This window comes from Narcine bancroftii, chromosome 2, assembly GCF_036971445.1.
Source record: "Narcine bancroftii isolate sNarBan1 chromosome 2, sNarBan1.hap1, whole genome shotgun sequence".
Classification (NCBI taxonomy): domain Eukaryota; kingdom Metazoa; phylum Chordata; class Chondrichthyes; order Torpediniformes; family Narcinidae; genus Narcine; species Narcine bancroftii.
The window spans coordinates 209,618,616-209,632,773 of record NC_091470.1 but is presented as its reverse complement, the minus strand read 5'-3'; the positions used below and the strand labels follow the sequence as shown (position 1 = coordinate 209,632,773).

The following is a 14,158-nucleotide window of genomic DNA, read 5'->3' as shown; positions in this document are numbered from 1 at the left end:
GCTTTCGTTTTTGGGTTTGTCAGGTTATAGTAGGCAGTTTATCCCATCGTATGTTGAGTTGACACATCCACTGCGAACTTTGGTGAATGAGCAGGGGATGAGGAATCTGGGAGCTACACTTGATTGGACTGCGCAGGCTGAGATGAGTTTTATTCTATTGAAGCAAGCTCTTACAACAGCTATAGATTTGGCGATTCCAAATTATAAACTACCTTTCTTTTTGGATGTTTCTGAAAAAGCACACACAATTGATGGTGTTCTTTTTCAGTAAAAAGGGGGTGGAAGATGTGTGCTCATGTATGTGAGTATCACACTAGACCCGACAGAAGACAGACACCCACCATGTACGAGACATGCAGCGGGAGTAGCAAAGATTTTACAAAAGGTGGCACACATAGTAATGGGACATGGCCTGACGGTATTAACAACACATAGTATTGTAGCATTTGTGAGCTCGACAGCATTTACAATGACTTCGCTAAGGCAGACGAGACTAGAAAAGATCCTGAATGCTCCAAATGTTACGTTTACCCATGAAGGCATTAACATGGCAGACAATATGGGAGAGGGAGAACCACACTTTTGTGAGAAGAGGGTAGTAAAGGATATTAAAATAAGACCTGACTTACAGGCTACACCCTTAAGAGAACCAGATGAAACCTTGTTTACAGATGGGTGTTGTTACAGACACCCCACAGATGGATTGAAAGCTGCCTATGCGGTGATACGGAAAACTACAGGAGGATTTGAAGAAATCATTACAGGGACAGTGAGAGGAAAGGAGTCAGCACAACTCGCAGAACTACAGGGAATGATAGCAGCATTAGAATGGAGGATGCTTTCTTTTACTTTCTTTTAGCGAATGCTTTCTTTTACTTGCCGCTGGCAGAACCATTAAGAGATGTGTTTTCGTTCACGTATAGAGGTAGAAAGTTGCGGTATACTAGGCTTCCGTAGGGAAGGGAAGGAGGTCAATATATATACAGACTCGGCATATGTGGTAGGGACGATACAGGTTGAACTTAGTCAATGGATTAGAAGTGGGTTTTTAACAGCAGCAATGACCCCAATTAAACACGAGAAGGACGTTAGGAAATTGGCTGAGGCTCTCCTGAAACCAAGGGCATTAGCAGTTCTTAAATGTAAAGGACATGATAGAACAGATACGATGGTGGCTCGGGGAAATCAGGAAGCGGGCATGGCCGCTAAAAGGGCAGCAGGATACGGCCCTCAGTTTATTATGATACAGGCAGACAGAACAGCACATGACTTATTACCACCGTGTAGGGTAGAAGTAATAGTACAGGAACAAGCAAAGGCATCACCTCAGGAAAGGATGGTATGGGAGGAAAGGGGGGCAACCGAGGATCAAGGACTATGGAGATCGATAGACGGGAGGCCAGTTTTACCATCTGGACTCATGAAACCCCTCCTCGAGGAGGCGCATGGGCTAACACACTGTGGAAAGAAGCAGATGATAAGGTATTTGATACATTGGTGGCACCCCTTCCTGCCGGCGATGGTGGAGAACCATATTAGAGAGTGTGAGGTATGTAGAACTTTCAATGTCAAGGCGACTGTAAAGCCATATGAAGGACAGTTCCCGTTACCTCAGTTACCAGGGCAGGAAATTGTACTTGATTATACGGACATGATTGAGAGGGTAAGTGGCTATCGATACCTCTTAGTAGCAGTAGATGTGTTCACAGGGTGGCCGGAGGCAATCCCTGCCAAAAGAGAAGATGCAAGGACGGTATGTAAATTCCTGATCAACCAGTATATTCCGAGACACGGATTTCCTAGAAAAATTAGGTCCGATAATGGAAGGCATTTTAAGAATAACGATCTACAGGAGGTAGAAGCAATGTTGGGATTGAAACATGCCTTTGGAACGGTGTACCATCCACAATCCCAAGGGAAAGTGGAGAGGATGAACCAAACAATAAAAGGTAAGATCGGGAAAGTACAGGCACGGACCAAACTAAATTGGGTGGATGCGTTGCCCCTGGCATTAATGTCAATAAGGAGTTCGGTAAGTTCTGTGACAGGATTTACTCCATATGAACTACAAACAGGGCACCAGTTTCCAGGACCGGGAGCCGGAATTCAGACTACGAAGAATGAGGTAAGTTCAATGGGATGCAAGCTTTATTATGATAAACTAACGGATCTGGTGTCAGATTTTTCACAACAGGTCACAAGTCCCAACAGAAAAGGGGAAACACCGATACCATCAGTCGCGGAGTGGGTTCTGCTAAAGGTGATCAAGAGAAAGTGGTCGGAGCCCAGGTGGACAGGGCCCTACAGAGTGGTGGAGAGGACGTCCCACGCGGTTCGACTACTGGGAAAAGGAGACGTGGTATCAATGGAGTCAGTGAACAGCAACGGACCCACCGACACGGACACTGGAACAGATTCGAACGGAGGTGACTGGGACCCTGTGAAGCAACTACAGACTAAGAACTTTTTGAACGGGTCCCTTTAAAGAGACTATTGGATTACAGTGACTGTATTTCAGTATTTGAAGTGATATTTCTATATTGAAGTCAACAGAATTTAGGGGGCTGTGATGGACACTATGTGGGGACTATGGGTGATGTTGTTCCTAGCCCTTGAAGCATCTGGAGAAGGAAACAACTGTACAAAGTGTTTGTGGTCAGCCTGGGAGGCCCATAACGAACCAAAACAGTACATTGCGGATTGGACTGACGTTCATTTTCATGAGACCAAAAGGGGGACTGTTGGAATCTAGGGGTTAAAACATTATGAAAGAAATTATTAATTAATAATTTTATATTTACTGCATGGTTCAGGGAAAAACAGGAATGTGATTAAGTGGCAATCACAGCATGGAGCAAAGTTGGCTGAGCAAAATTGTCTACTCCCAAAATACAGGGAGAGGAAATGCATAAAACGATTTAGGAGGAATGCTCAAACTGAAGGAGGTGGTGAGTAGCACAGGAGACACAGGCCAGACCAGAACAAAGAATGGCCTGCAAGAAACAAAGGGAATGGAAAACCAGTCTAGGAGAAAGATTAAGGCAGGAGGAGGTGTTAAAGAGTACAGCAGAAATTGGCCAGACAGGAACAGAATGATGATTAGAAATATCTGGGGATGAATTAATTTCTGATCAAAACAACAGGATAGTCTGACTTGGAGGATTAAGATGGGAGTGCTACACCCCAGATATCTGCAAAACAGGAGATGACTTGTGATAACCCTTATGCAAAAAGATCTAGCAAAGGAAGACAACTTTTGTTCTGTATAAGATTGATCTATATAAACTGAGCCAACTGGACAATAGGGGTCAGTCTTGGGGAATAGCTCACTGTGCAGGTGACCTATGAACTAATGACTGACCCAGAGCTCTGTTAAGTTTTATTCTTGTGCTGTGTAATAAACTGACTGTTGAACCGAATACCTTCTCCTATCACTTCATTCAAAGAACACGCTGGACTCAGACCACACAGAGACTAAATTAAGAGTAAGGTAAAGCCGAGTCCGACACTGGCGACGAGGATAAAAAGTCCAAACTCCGGACAACGGAAGCGACAGGGTTTCAGCTATGTAAAAAAAAAAGCAGGAGTGAATGAATTTCATCGGAATTCACGTCAAAAGGGGGTGGGAATCAGAATGAGTGCAGAGATTAGGGTAGGGTATTAAGGGCTAAGAAAGAGGAAAATAGAAAAAAAATCAAAAATAATATTCAGCAAACATGACATAAAGATCAGGCAGGAGAAAAGACAGAATAATTTACTGTACAATGGAAATAACAGCAAAATCAGTAACAGATACTGGTTTAAAAGTTCTGTATTAAAACACACAGAGCATTAGGAATAATGTTGATGCCCTTGTACAGCTACAGATAAAAAGAGATGACCTTGTGGATGTCTCTGAGACATGGCTCAATAATGGATGTGATTGGGAGCTGTAAGTCCAAACATACAGTGTATAGAAAAGATAGGCAGGTAGGTAGAGGGGGTGGTGTGGCCCTGGTGGTAAGCAATCACTAGAAAGAAAGGACGTCGGGTCAGAAATGGTAGAATCCTTATGGTGACGGGAGTTAACAAATGGCAAGGGTAAAGGAACCCTATTAGCAGTTACATACAGTCCCCCAAACAGCAGCCGGGAAGTGGACTACAAGTTATAGCTGGAAATCATGTCGGAACGAAAATGACAAAATAATTATGAGGAATTTTAACATGAAAGGGGATTGGGAAAGTCAGGAAGGTACTGGATCTCAGGAGAAAGAATTTGTAGAATGCCTACAAAAGGTATTGCTTTTTGGAACAGCTTGTCGATAAGCATGCCAGGGGAATCAGGATTTTGGATTGAGTGACGTGCAATGAACTGGAGGTGATTAGGGAATTAAAGGTAATGGAACCCTTAGGAAGTAGTGATCATAACATGGAGTTCAGTTTCAAATTTGAAAAGGAAAAGCTGATATCAGGTGTGTCAATATCAGGACATCACAGTGGTATGAGAGAGGAACTGGCTCAAATTGACTGGAAAAGTAAGCTCAATGAAGGGACGGCAGAGCAGGATTGGATGATATTTCTACAAGAAACAGAAAGTGTAGGATAGATTTATTCCAAGTAAAAGCAAAATTATAAATGGAAAATTGGCACAAATGTGGCTGATAAAATAAAAGCAAAAATCGGTGGAAAAAAAAGAGGACTGGGAATCTTCTAAAAACTTAGAGACAAAGAAAGTCATTAGAGAAGAAAAGATGAATTATGAAGGGAAGTTGGCAAATAACATAGAAAAGGATAGAGTTTTTTAAATATCTAAAGAGTAAAAGAGAGACAAGGATAGATATAGGACCGATTGAAAATGATGCTGGAGAAATTATAATGGGTAACAAATAGAAGCAGAGGAACTAAATGAGTATTTTTCAACATTCTTCACTGAGGATGACAACAGCAATATACCTGATAGAGGTCTCAGGGAATAGAATTAAGTACAGTCAGGGTTACTAGAGAGATTGTGCTTAGTAAACTGAATGGACTAAAGATAGATAAGTCTCCCAGACCAGACGGGGTGCACCCATTGGTTCTGAAGGCTTTGGAGATTGTGGAGGCATTGGAATTGATTTTCCAGAAATCAAGAGACTCTGGCAGGATTCCAGATGATTGGAAGGTCACAAATATAGTTCCACTGTTTAAGAAAGGAGGGAGGCAGGAAACAGGAAATTATAGGCCTATTAGCCTGACTTCGGTAATTAGAAAGTTATTGAAGTCGATCCTCAAGCACGAGATTATGAAATACCTCCAGATGCATAATGTGATAGGTCCAAGCCAGCATGGGTTCATGAAGGGAAGATCCTCTCTGAGGAAAAATTGGAATTTTTTGAGGAAATCTCAAGTAGACAGACAAGAGAGAGGCTGTGGATGTTGTGTATTTGGATTTTAAAAAGGCCTTTGATAAGGTGCCGCATAAGAGGCTGCTTAATAAGAACTTACAGGAAAGATTAGATCGAGTGGAGCATTGGCTGAAAGGCAGAAAGCAAAGGTGGGCCAGGCATTCTGAGGGGCTGAGACTGGAAGAGTGAGATGAGTAGCAGAAAGCAAAGAGTGGGCCATGTATTCCAAGGGGCTGAGACTGGAAGAGTGAGGGGAGTAGTGAAGTCGATACAGTTGATGTCACAGCAGCAACTGGAAATATAAAGGTCTAGAGCAGGCAGAAGACCGGGAACAAAGTGTGCAGGTGGTAGAAGAGTTTAAAGAGGGAGAAGGGGTCTGTAGTGGGGGATGGAGAATCCTGGTTGTAGATGTACTCATAGAGCTGACGGAAGAAGAAGGAAAAAGGGGCAGGAGCACAGGCTAACAGGTAGATGGGAGGAAAAATGCTGCAGTGATGGGGAGAGGACTGCTGTCTAATAGGAGGAGGGAGTGGGGAGCAGAAGGAAAGAAGGCAGAGGGATGGGAGAATGGCAGGAAGGAGGCAGAGGGGTGAGGAGAGGGAGGGACTGTTCCCCCTCTCTCGAAAGAGACTGTCCCTTTCATTCAGATAAATAACGCACAGAGACACCCTGGCCCCTTTCTCTCTTGAACCCATTTCTCTCTCACACACAAACCCTCTTTCCCCCTCATTGTCTCCCTCCCTCTCAGATCTAACGGGGTCATGGGGGGGGGGGGGGGGGAAGAGAAACCAGTCCCATCCCGACAGTAGATCCTCCCTCATCCTCACCCTTTCCGTGTGTGGGAGCCAGTCCGCCTTCTGTCCCACTCCCTCTCCCAGTCCGACAGCTGCCCCCACCCATCTGTACAGCTGAGGGCGACAGGGGGTGTAGCCGGACACTCTCGTTGCCCACGGCATTGTCTGGGACCCTTCTCCCTTCTCCCCCCCCTTTCCCTTCTCCCCCCCCTTTCCCTTCTCCCCCCCCTTTCCCTTCTCCCCCCCCTTTCCCTTCTCCCCCCCCTTTCCCTTCTCCCCCCCCTTTCCCTTCTCCCCCCCCTTTCCCTTCTCCCCCCCCTTTCCCTTCTCCCCCCCCTTTCCCTTCTCCCCCCCTTTCCCTTCTCCCCCCCCTTTCCCTTCTCCCCCCCCTTTCCCTTCTCCCCCCCCTTTCCCTTCTCCCCCCCCCTTTCCCTTCTCCCCCCCCTTTCCCTTCCCCCCCCCCCCCACCAACCTGATTGTAGAGGGACGAGGCCCCGGCCACTCGTCCTCCTCACAAAGGCCGCACTCACTCACCCCCACCTCGGGCAGTACCGGCTCCTGAACACTCGGGACTACACGAGGCAAATCTCACCTCCACACCAGGGGGCAAGCCGCGGTTTCCTCCGTGAAACCGGTCCGTTGCTAAGGGAACGGCGCTCAGAGACGCTCGCGAAACCTGTGATGTCAGCGCGCACACACCAAGGCTGGAGCACGACGTCACGTGCGGCCGTTTCCTGGGATGAGGGAGCTGTCAATCAAAGCAGCGGCCGCACCGGACCATTTACTGCGCAGGCGCCCGCGGGATTTCCCCGCGAACTGGCAGCTTCTGGTGGCCCCGCCCGCGCCAGGTTGAGGCACATGTGGGTGATGTTCCCAGTCGCCCATCTGGCGCCGCCTCGGGCTAGGCCATGGCGAAGCGCCGCGTGTCCTCGCATTGGAGCTTGCAAGCATTTACCTTTTGCTGCTCGGTGAATCCGAATCCAGTTCCACCCAACGGTGAAGTTCATGTTGACGAGCTCAGGCGCTGCCTTTAACGGGTTCATGGCGACTATTTCCCCTCACTGCCACAGAGCGCAATGGCAGCGAACGTTCCCAGAATCCTCTCCGCGAAGAATGCACCCTATGGGAACAGAGGGGTAATGGATGCAGACGCCATCGGCCGGATGTGATGTAACAATACAAGATGGTGGGCGGGGTAAGGGGCGGAGCTGCCTCCCTTACGCGCTGCCTCTTTGCTCTTCGGATGGTGGGAAGTGGATGCCGCAGCCGCTGCCGCCTTCTAACATCGGCCAGTTCGGATCCCGCTTCCCCGTGAGAGTTGGTCGCTGCGCTAGGAGGTGGGAGACCCAGCCGGTTGAATGGTTCGGCCCTGGTAGGAAGGGCTCGCTCTGGAGGGTGGGGGCGGCCCTGCAAAGGCCCGGGCTTCTAGTCTGGGCCCGATAGGGCGGGTTCAGGAACGCGGGGAATTTTGGGTAAAGAGGAGGACATTAGTTCTCTTCGCACTGCACAAACGTGCTGGAAGTCAAAGGGCGAGCAACGTTTCGGGCCTGAGCTTTTAGTCGACGTTGGAGAGTCGAAGGTGAAGGAGCTCAGGGTAATAGGTCACGTGGGAAACACAGAAATACTGGAGAACTCAGCCGGTGTCGCAGCGTCCAAAGGAGGTACAAATACATTATCGACATTTCGGGCCTGAGCCCTAAGAAAAATAGAAGAAACATAGAAACCTTACAGCACAATTCAAGCCCTGCGACCCACAAAATTGTGCCAAACTTGCTTACCCGTGGCCCTCTATTTCTTTCAGTTCCATTTGCCTTTCCAAAAGTCTCTTAAAAGACCCTATTGTATCCGTCTTCACTACCCATGCCAGCACACACCAGTCTCTGCTTAAAAAAAAGTACCCCTGACAGCTCTGTACCTACTCCCCATCATCTTAAACACGTGTCCTCTTGTGGCGACCATTTCAGCTCTGGGAAAAAGCCTCTGATGATCCACCCGATAATTGTCCCTCATCATCTTATTCCTTCTTCAAAGAATAAGCAAAGAACAGGAAGGTGCCAGAATGAAGTCTGAAGAATGGCAAGGGGAGGATTCCATCATCAAAAGGTCTTAACTGGATATGATAAGAGGAGAGGTGATAATTGGTTTAGGCTCTGTGGAAGGAAACAAGGAGGAAGAAGAAGGGGGATGGTTAACGGAGACTGGAGAAGTTGATGTTAATACCATTTGGTTAGAGAGTGCCCAGACGGAAGATGAGGAGTTGTTCCTCCTATTTGTTGGTGGTCTCAGTCTGGCAGCAAGTAAATGGAACTGGGAATTGAAATGAATGGCTTCACAGAGCCGAGGTGCTCAACAAAGCAATAAGTCTGCATCCAGTCCCTACGACGTAGAGGAAATCACAGCGGGAGCACCGGATGACCTTGTAGATTCACAAATGAAATGTTGCTTCAGTTGGAAGGACTATTTGGGTCCCCAATGGTGGTAAGGGAGAAGGTGTGGGCATAAGTGGAGCATCTCCTGTGGTCACAGGGGTAGGTACCAAGTGAACAATTATTGGGGAGGGAGGAGTGCACAATGGAGTCACGGAGGGAGTGGTCCCTCCAGAAGGTGGTGAGGAGCAAGGAATACAGTTTGTGTCTTGTGGTGGGGTCACGTAGTAGGTGACGGAAATGGTGGAGGAGGACAAAAGTGGACACAGGTGAGAGGGTGGAAGAGAAAACCCGTGAAGTGATGGGAGAAAGAGTAACTCTCTGATAGGAGTGGGAATGCTGTCTGATTGGAGAGGGCCCAGATAGAATACAAGGTGGTGTTGCTCCAATTTACGGGCACCTTCCCCCACCCACACCTTTTTATTCTGATGCCTGTCTGTTTTTGCTTATATCTGAGCAAGGGCCTAGGCCGGAAATGTTGGTAATAAAAACACACAGAAATGCTAGAGGAACTCGACCGATCTTGCAATGACCAGAGGAGGTAAAGATTATTACCATCGTTTGAGACCTGAGCACTTCAAGGAATAAGTTCCCCTTTATTTCCCATGGATGCTGCGTGACCAGCTGAGTTTCTCCAGCAGGTTTGTGTGTAGCACTCAACCTCAGTGTCTGCATACTTCCTCGTTTAACTCTATTGGTTTCACTCGCCAGTCGAACTCTCCCTGTCAGTCAGCTGAGTGAATTGAGAAATGCATGTGGATGGATTTGGAGCTGAGTGGTTTTCCAGATTTTGCTGACATCCACATGGTTGAGGAGACAGCTTCAAATGGGACTGAGTTTAAAATGGTCAATGAACTAAATTTAATTCCCAGTAAATGAAACCCTCTACAGAAGAACACAAAAACTGCAAATGCTGGAATTTTGAGTGAACAATGGGAAGCTGCAGGGAGTTAGTGGGTCAGGTCGCATCCAAGGCCAACGTTTCAGGTTGGGACCCTTTACAAAACTCTCATTACCTTTATGATTCAATGATCTTCTTGGCTCAATTAACGCTTAGAATGCCCCAACTTCCTGACTGAGGTGGGAATACAGCCGACATCTGACCACAGAGGCCAAAGTGACCTGTTCTACCTTGCGGCCTTTCTCTAAATAATGACGTGGGTACACTTGTTTTACAGGGTGATAAAAGCAGAGGATTTGTGGATGGGAATCAAAGGCAACATTAGCACCAGTCACGTCAGCGAAGAGGCGATGCTTGCGTGTTTTATTTCTGAGAAGAGATTGCAAGCCACAGTGTGACCGGCAAGGCAGTGAGATTCACATCCCCGAATAAGAGTGTAAAGGACCACTGACTCTGCAAGGAATTTTGGCCAGTTGCACAGAGAAAGTCACTGAGGGAAACACATCTGAGAGGCTTTGATGAATTAAACAGGAGTGAAGCTAAATAATTTATTTTCCACATTGCTGTTAAAAGTGATCAATCACTGTTGATACTTGTTAAACAATTTTCTGTCCCAGACTGAAATTTGTGCTTCAGGATTAACTGGACTTTACCTGGAAGTAGATGGGTGAATCTGAAGCAAACACCGTGTTCTTTTCCCCGATGATTTGGGGCATCGAGAGCACATCCTAACCAAAACCTGGTCACTCATCTGCTGTGAGTGAAGGGGTCCATTCTGCCTTCCAAAATGAGTGCCCACGAGCAGGCCCACACCGGGGAACAACCATTCACCTGCTCGGAGTGTGGAAAGGGGTTTGCTAAGTCCTCTCACCTCCTAACCCACCAGAGGGTCCACATTGGCGAGAAGCCTTTCACCTGCCTTGAGTGTGGAAAGGGGTTCAGTCGATCACCAGACTTGCTGACCCACTGGCAGGTTCACACTGGTGAGTGGGCCTTCACCTGTCCTGAGTGTGGCAAGGGCTTTACCCAGTCTTCTCACCTTAAGTCCCACCGGCGGATCCACACTGGGGAAAAGCCTTTTACTTGCCCTGAGTGCGGCAAGGGGTTCAGTCAATCATCAAACTTTATTATCCACCGGAGAGTTCACACCGGTGAGAGGCCCTTTACCTGCTCCGTATGCGGCAAGGGCTTCACCCACTCGTCTAACCTGACATCCCACCAGCGGATCCATACCAGGGAGAAACCCTTCACCTGCCCCGTGTGTGGCAAGTGCTTCACCCACTCCTCTCACCTGAAGTCCCATCGGCGGATCCACACCGGTGAGAGGCCCTTCACCTGCCTCGCTTGTGGCAAAGGCTTCACCCGCTCCTCCAGCCTGAAGATTCACCGGCGGATCCACACTGGTGAGAGGCCCTTCACCTGCCTCGAGTGTGGCAAGGGCTTCGCTCGCTCCTCTGGCCTGAAGTCCCACCGGCAGATTCACACCGGCAAGAGGTCCTTCACCTCCAATGAGTGAGGCAAGGGGTTCAGTTGACCGTCAGACTTGCTGACCCACCATCAGGTTCACACTGAAGATGTATTGGTGGAGTCACACTGGCGAGAGACCCTTCACCTGTGCAGTGTGTGGGAAAGGATTCACTTGGTCATTCAACTTGATGGCCCCCCAGCAGGGTCACACCGGGGACAATGTTTAAATCTGTGTATGTTCAGCATTTAAATGTGTTTACATTTTTTTTAAATTAAATATGGTGGCGTGGGTTTGAATCCACTGCTGTTTGAAAGAAGTTGTTCTCCCTGTGACATGTTTGGGTTTCCTCTGGGGGCTCTGGTTTCCCACCATTCTCCAATAACTCTCCAATGGATTATAGGTTAATTAGGTATATTTGGGTAGCATGGGCTCGTGGGCCAAAAGGGCCAATTACTGTGCTGTATCTCGAAAATTAACGGAAATGTATTTTAAAAATTGAAATCGCTGGAATTTCCTGCTCCATCGGATAGTGGAGGCCAGATCATTGCGTCTAATTAAGGTGAAGATAAAAGATTGTAGAGTTAAAAGCTGTCACTGAAGAGAAGAGGATATCTCAGTTTACAGCAGGATGCAGGTTAGTTGGGAAGATGGGTCAAACTGACAAATGGAATTTAACTCTTTTTGGAATATTTTATTTAAAATCTTTCCATACATGTAATAAACTGCAAGCAGACACACACCGATTAAATTTAAAATTACAATGATTACATGCTAGTTTACTTCACCCTTGCCCTACCCCTCCCACCCTCCTTCCTTATACCCCCCTCACTAAGGTGGGGATGGTAGGCATCACTGGACCTCACTCATCTCCTACTTGTTGGCCCCTCGTGCCACATACTGGAAACCACTTCAGCTAGTGAGCGAAAACAAGTGAGGGGGAGGTGTCATTACTATACCACTAGGGATCATCCCAAAGGCGGGTGTGTTTTCGTCCACCGCCTGCATGGTGGCCTTAGTGATATAGCTTGACATAGCTAAAAGCTGCCTGGCCTTCAACCAATAATGGAAAGGAGCGGGTGGACCTTGTTAGCGTAATGAGGTACCCACTGGCCGTAGTTGGAGAAGAAATCCAAACACCTCCTTAAAGCTTTCATGGTCCTTGGAATTGGGAGAACTAAGCGGGAGCGCCTATGATCGGGGTCCGGACCAATAACACCATTCTCTACCACGTAACCCAGGATAGCCAGACTTTAGTCCGGAACACGCACTTAATGACATTGTATGTAAGGTTCAGGGATTTGGCTATGTGGATACATTTCTGAAGATGGGTGTCATGGTCTTCCAGAGTGTGTCTACAAATGGTGATGTTATTGAGATTGGTGAAGGTAACCCTTACTCATATTTGTCGACCATTTCGTCCATCTGCCTCTGGAAGACCGAGAGCCCATTCGTAATACCAAAGGGAACCTTCAGGAACTGATAAAGCCATCCCTTTGCCTCGAATGCAGTGTAGGGATGGCCCTTGGAATGGATCAGTAGCTGGTGATAAGCAGCTTTCAGGTCAATGGTCGAAGAAACCCAGTACTGTGTAATTTGGGCGAGGGGGTTTGTGTTCAGTAGTGTCAAGTAATTGGCTATAGCCAATCACTAGCCTGGGCTTTTCTCCCCCTCTCATGACTACCTGCTGGGCTGTCCACGGGCTGTTGCTGGGCTCAATTATATTTTTCTTTCAGCAGATGCTGCATTTCGGCTCTAATAAATTCTTGGTCCCCTGCACTGTATTCTGTATTTCCTGCTCACAAATCCTCCAAAACATTCAATCAGAACTTACAAAATTCCCCCCTTTACGGTTAGGTGTACTGTACAATACCCCCTGAATAGTCGCCGAATACAATTGCGACACTAGATAAATACTGTCGTCCATTGGGTAAAACTTTAAGTGGTATTGCTGAACAGTCGGAGAGTTTATAAAGTTCTCCGTTGAGCCAGTGTCTATTAAGCCATCCATCAGATATCTGTTTACCCTCACCTCCGTCATCGAGTTCAGCTGGTGGGGTTTTGCCTGGTCGAGGACAATTGATGCCAACGCTTCGGAGACTGCATTGCTCTCCCTGTCGGCATTGTCTTGATCCGAGGGCTTGGAAGATGGTGTTGACCATGAGGCGCAGCAAGATGGTTGCCATTCCCACTGTTGCTTCTCTCGATGCTTCACCTCCATTGGTGGTTCCTGCCATGATGCGCAGCAAGGTGGCGACAGTGAGCAGCTTGGGGATGCCGGGACCAGCGCTTCTGGACTCGGGCACAGGTTGTACACTGATTTGGGGGTTGAACATGCAGTCACCTTTCTTGGGTTCCCCTGGCAGACTCGCCCAATGTCCCCTTACCGCATTCTGAACACATGGCATCTGGCGCGGAGGTAGCATCCCTGGTTGCGTAGGGCCGGCGGTGCTCCACAGACTTGGGTCTTCCAAGAAAGTGCCACTTTCATTAGTGAGGTTGTCGGCTCCCAGTTGGGCCTGTTTGAGTGACTTCGCCTGATCGAGAGTACTGGCAAGGTCCTTCCCCAACTCTAGCAGTTACTGCCTTGTGTACCTCAATCTCACTCCTGCCATGAGGGTGTCCTGGACTTGCTCTTCTTTCACCTTCACTGAAACCACTCCATGGTGGGACTTTTTCATCAGAGCCCATAATTCCAGACATAGTTGTCCAGAGATTCACCCGGTCGTGTCCGACATTAAGAGAGTTGGAGTCTCGCCAGCATGACATTCTGAGGCCTCTTGTAGCCAGCCTTCAGGCCTTTGATGGCTGTCTCATATGTCATGCAGTCCCTGATGACTGCATATCCCTTGGGACTGACTTGGGAGTGGAGGACCGATCTCCGGAGACTAAGACTTCTTGGGTGGCTGTTAGGTAAGACTGGAAGCACTCCAACCAGTAGGTGAATTCTTCCGGGGCCTCTGGGGACAACCTGGAGCAGGCATGGCTACAATAGGGCTTCCATCTGGTTTCCAAAGTAAGCTAATAAAATTGTAACGTGATCAATAGTATTTGGAGACTTCAGATACATTGGAGGTAAGGTGGAAAAACAGGGTTTATATTAAGACCGATGGGGCAGAGCCAAGAGGAGGGGCCGGTCATCTAATCTATCCAAAGACAGCAGCAAGTAGAGTCCAGCACTGAGGGTAGCCAAAAACTCCTCCATTTGG

At 47.8% G+C, this 14,158-nt stretch overlaps 1 protein-coding gene and 1 long non-coding RNA gene across 2 annotated transcripts in view; one reads left to right on the top strand and one right to left on the bottom strand.

Annotated features, from left to right (window-relative positions):
* The window catches only part of LOC138755046 (uncharacterized), a 38,512-nt gene extending 31,632 nt beyond the window's left edge, over nucleotides 1–6,880 (bottom strand). Inside the window, exon 1 of the long non-coding RNA XR_011352009.1 lies at nucleotides 6,630–6,880. This is a non-coding gene — a long non-coding RNA (uncharacterized lncRNA). The remainder of the gene's footprint in view (nucleotides 1–6,629) is intronic.
* A 467-nt stretch (nucleotides 6,881–7,347) lies between these two features.
* LOC138755037 (gastrula zinc finger protein XlCGF57.1-like) lies at nucleotides 7,348–11,268 on the top strand. The gene is made up of 2 exons (XM_069920213.1): nucleotides 7,348–7,494; nucleotides 9,762–11,268. Exon 2 carries the CDS (start codon nucleotides 10,272–10,274, stop codon nucleotides 10,998–11,000), a length of 729 nt encoding a protein of 242 aa, XP_069776314.1. The 5' UTR covers nucleotides 7,348–7,494; nucleotides 9,762–10,271; the 3' UTR covers nucleotides 11,001–11,268.
* The last annotated feature ends 2,890 nt before the right edge of the window (nucleotides 11,269–14,158 follow it).